Consider the following 3,124-nt stretch of genomic DNA (forward strand, 5'->3'; position numbering starts at 1 on the left):
ACTAAGACCTTGGTAGAACTGCAAACTGAACTTGGTGGGCAATTTTCCATGTTTCCTGGAACACAATGTTCTCTCAATATGACCGTCTCTGAGTTTTATCCACACCTTAATGCTAACTGCAAATGTCCTCCACATATTCTAAGTACTTCTGCTTTGCCTCCAACCACGTCTACACCCCTAACCATGACATCGGACCCTTCCACGTTTCTTACTTTCACATCTGACCATCCCAGGACCACGGCTGGCCTTTTTACAACTAAATCTTCTCTTCATTCAACCACATCTGGCCTTTCAAGCACAACATCTGGTGCCTCTATCTACACAGGAATCCCTCCTTCTACAGCAATGCCTCATTTAAGCAGCATATCCAGTTCTTTTAATACACCATCAGGTATTTTTACGAGCACACCTAAAACGTCTACAACTGGCCTTTCTAGTACCACATCAGCACCACTTAAAACTACATCTATCTCCTCCAGTTCCACATCTTCCCCCCGAAGTTACACAACTGAACTGGCTTCTACTATATCTACCCTTTTCACAACCACATCAGGCCACTTTACTACAGCACGTAGGGCTTCTTCATCTGGTCCTTCTACTATTACATCAGCTCCACTTACCTCAACATCTATCCTGTCCAGTTCCACTTCTAGTTCTGTTGATACCACATCTCTCCCGCCTTCTTCCACATCTACCCCTCTAAGTACATCTGACCATTTAACTACCACATTTGCTTCTTCCACATCTGACCACCCCAGTACATCATCACATCTTTTTACAACTACATCCATCTCTTCTACCACGATAGCTTCCCCGACTTCTACCACATCTACCCGTCTTAGTACATCAGGCCACTTTACTACAGCACATAGCGCGTCTTCATCTGGTCCTTCTACTATTACATCAGCTCCACTTACCTCAACATCTATCCTGTCCAGTTCCACTTCTAGTTCTGTTGATACCACATCTCTCCTGCCTTCTTCCACATCTACCCCTCTAAGTACATCTGACCATTTAACTACCACATTTGCTTCTTCCACATCTGACCACCCCAGTACATCATCACATCTTTTTACAACTACATCCATCTCTTCTACCACGATAGCTTCCCCGACTTCTACCACATCTACCCCTCTTAGTACATCTGACCATTTAACTACCACATTTGCTTCTTCCACATCTGACCACCCCAGTACATCATCACATCTTTTTACAACTACATCCATCTCTTCTACCACGATAGCTTCCCCGACTTCTACCACATCTACCCCTCTTAGTACATCAGGCCACTTTACCACAGCACATAGCGCGTCTTCATCTGGTCCTTCTACTATTACATCAGCTCCACTTACCTCAACATCTATCCTGTCCAGTTCCACTTCTAGTTCTGTTGATACCACATCTCTCCCGCCTTCTTCCACATCTACCCCTCTAAGTACATCTGACCATTTAACTACCACATTTGCTTCTTCCACATCTGACCACCCCAGTACATCATCACATCTTTTTACAACTACATCCATCTCTTCTACCACGATAGCTTCCTCGACTTCTACCACATCTACCCCTCTTAGTACATCAGGCCACTTTACTACAACACGTAGTGCTTCTTCATCTGGTCCTTCTACTATTACATCAGCTCCACTTACCTCAACATCTATCCTGTCCAGTTCCACTTCTAGTTCTGTTGATACCACATCTCTCCTGCCTTCTTCCACATCTACCCCTCTAAGTACATCTGACCATTTAACTACCACATTTGCTTCTTCCACATCTGACCACCCCAGTACATCATCACATCTTTTTACAACTACATCCATCTCTTCTACCACGATAGCTTCCCCGACTTCTACCACATCTACCCCTCTTAGTACATCAGGCCATTTTACTACAGCACATAGCGCGTCTTCATCTGGTCCTTCTACTATTACATCAGCTCCACTTACCTCAACATCTATCCTGTCCAGTTCCACTTCTAGTTCTGTTGATACCACATCTCTCCCGCCTTCTTCCACATCTACCCCTCTAAGTACATCTGACCATTTAACTACCACATTTGCTTCTTCCACATCTGACCACCCCAGTACATCATCACATCTTTTTACAACTACATCCATCTCTTCTACCACGATAGCTTCTCCGACTTCTACCACATCTACCCCTCTTAGTACATCAGGCCATTTTACTACAGCACGTAGCGCTTCTTCATCTGGTCCTTCTACTATTACATCGGCTCCATTTACCTCAACATCTATCCTGTCCAGTTCCACTTCTAGTTCTGTTGATACCACATCTAGTCCATCCACCACCTCATCCAACACACCCACTACTACATTTCCTGTCACCACTTCTCTACCTCCCAAGACCACATCAAGCCCTTTTCCAACTACATCTCCACCACATACAACCACAACTGGACCTCCAAGAACCACATATGAATTTACATCTACAGAAACACCAACAACCATTCTCCTTCTGACTACAACATCTCCCCAAACAACTACCACACCCACCCAAACCACCATTTTCCCTACAACTAAACTTCAAACTATCACTCCACTAACAATCACAGTCTCTACAACCACCACTAAAAGCACTTCTGCTACAACCACCAGCACTACTACGACGACTACTACTACCACTGTATCCACACCCACTACAACGAAAAAAAAGGAAAAAAAGGACAAGCATGAAAATGAAAGCAAGCAGGTGGAAAATACAAATATTTCAGTGGTCGTAGGAATCTTTTCTTCTGGTATAACAGCACTACTAGCAGGACTTGCAGGTCTTTTATCAAGAATTCCCATGCTAGGGTTTTTCTCCCCCTCAGTTGACGTTCCTCATGTTCAACTTGACCCTTCTGATCCTACTTCAAACAATGCACCTCTTGTTACCGCTATAGTTTCTAAAACATCTACCACCACTCTTAAGATTGGCTGGATTCCTGATTTACAAACAGATCCCGTTAAAACTACTCCTGTCCCAGAAAAAGTTGTAACTACCCATCAAGCAACGCCTATCAAACAGTCATCAGCTATTCCACTCACCCAAGCCAAGAATCCAGCAACTACAACACCTGAAACAACCTCATCAACCCCCTGTTCTGTTGCAGTCACAGCTATGA

General features: G+C 44.1%; 1 protein-coding gene across 1 annotated transcript; it reads left to right on the forward strand.

The window, feature by feature from the left end:
* Positions 1-345: 345 nt before the first annotated feature.
* Positions 346-3,124, forward strand: LOC140281723 (uncharacterized). Its single transcript, XM_072376213.1, has 2 exons — positions 346-2,643; positions 3,113-3,124. Exons 1-2 carry the CDS (start codon positions 346-348, stop codon positions 3,122-3,124), a joined length of 2,310 nt encoding a protein of 769 aa, XP_072232314.1.

This window comes from Leuresthes tenuis, unplaced genomic scaffold, assembly GCF_036924035.1.
Source record: "Leuresthes tenuis unplaced genomic scaffold, fLeuTen1.0.hap1 SCAF_22, whole genome shotgun sequence".
Taxonomy (NCBI): domain Eukaryota; kingdom Metazoa; phylum Chordata; class Actinopteri; order Atheriniformes; family Atherinopsidae; genus Leuresthes; species Leuresthes tenuis.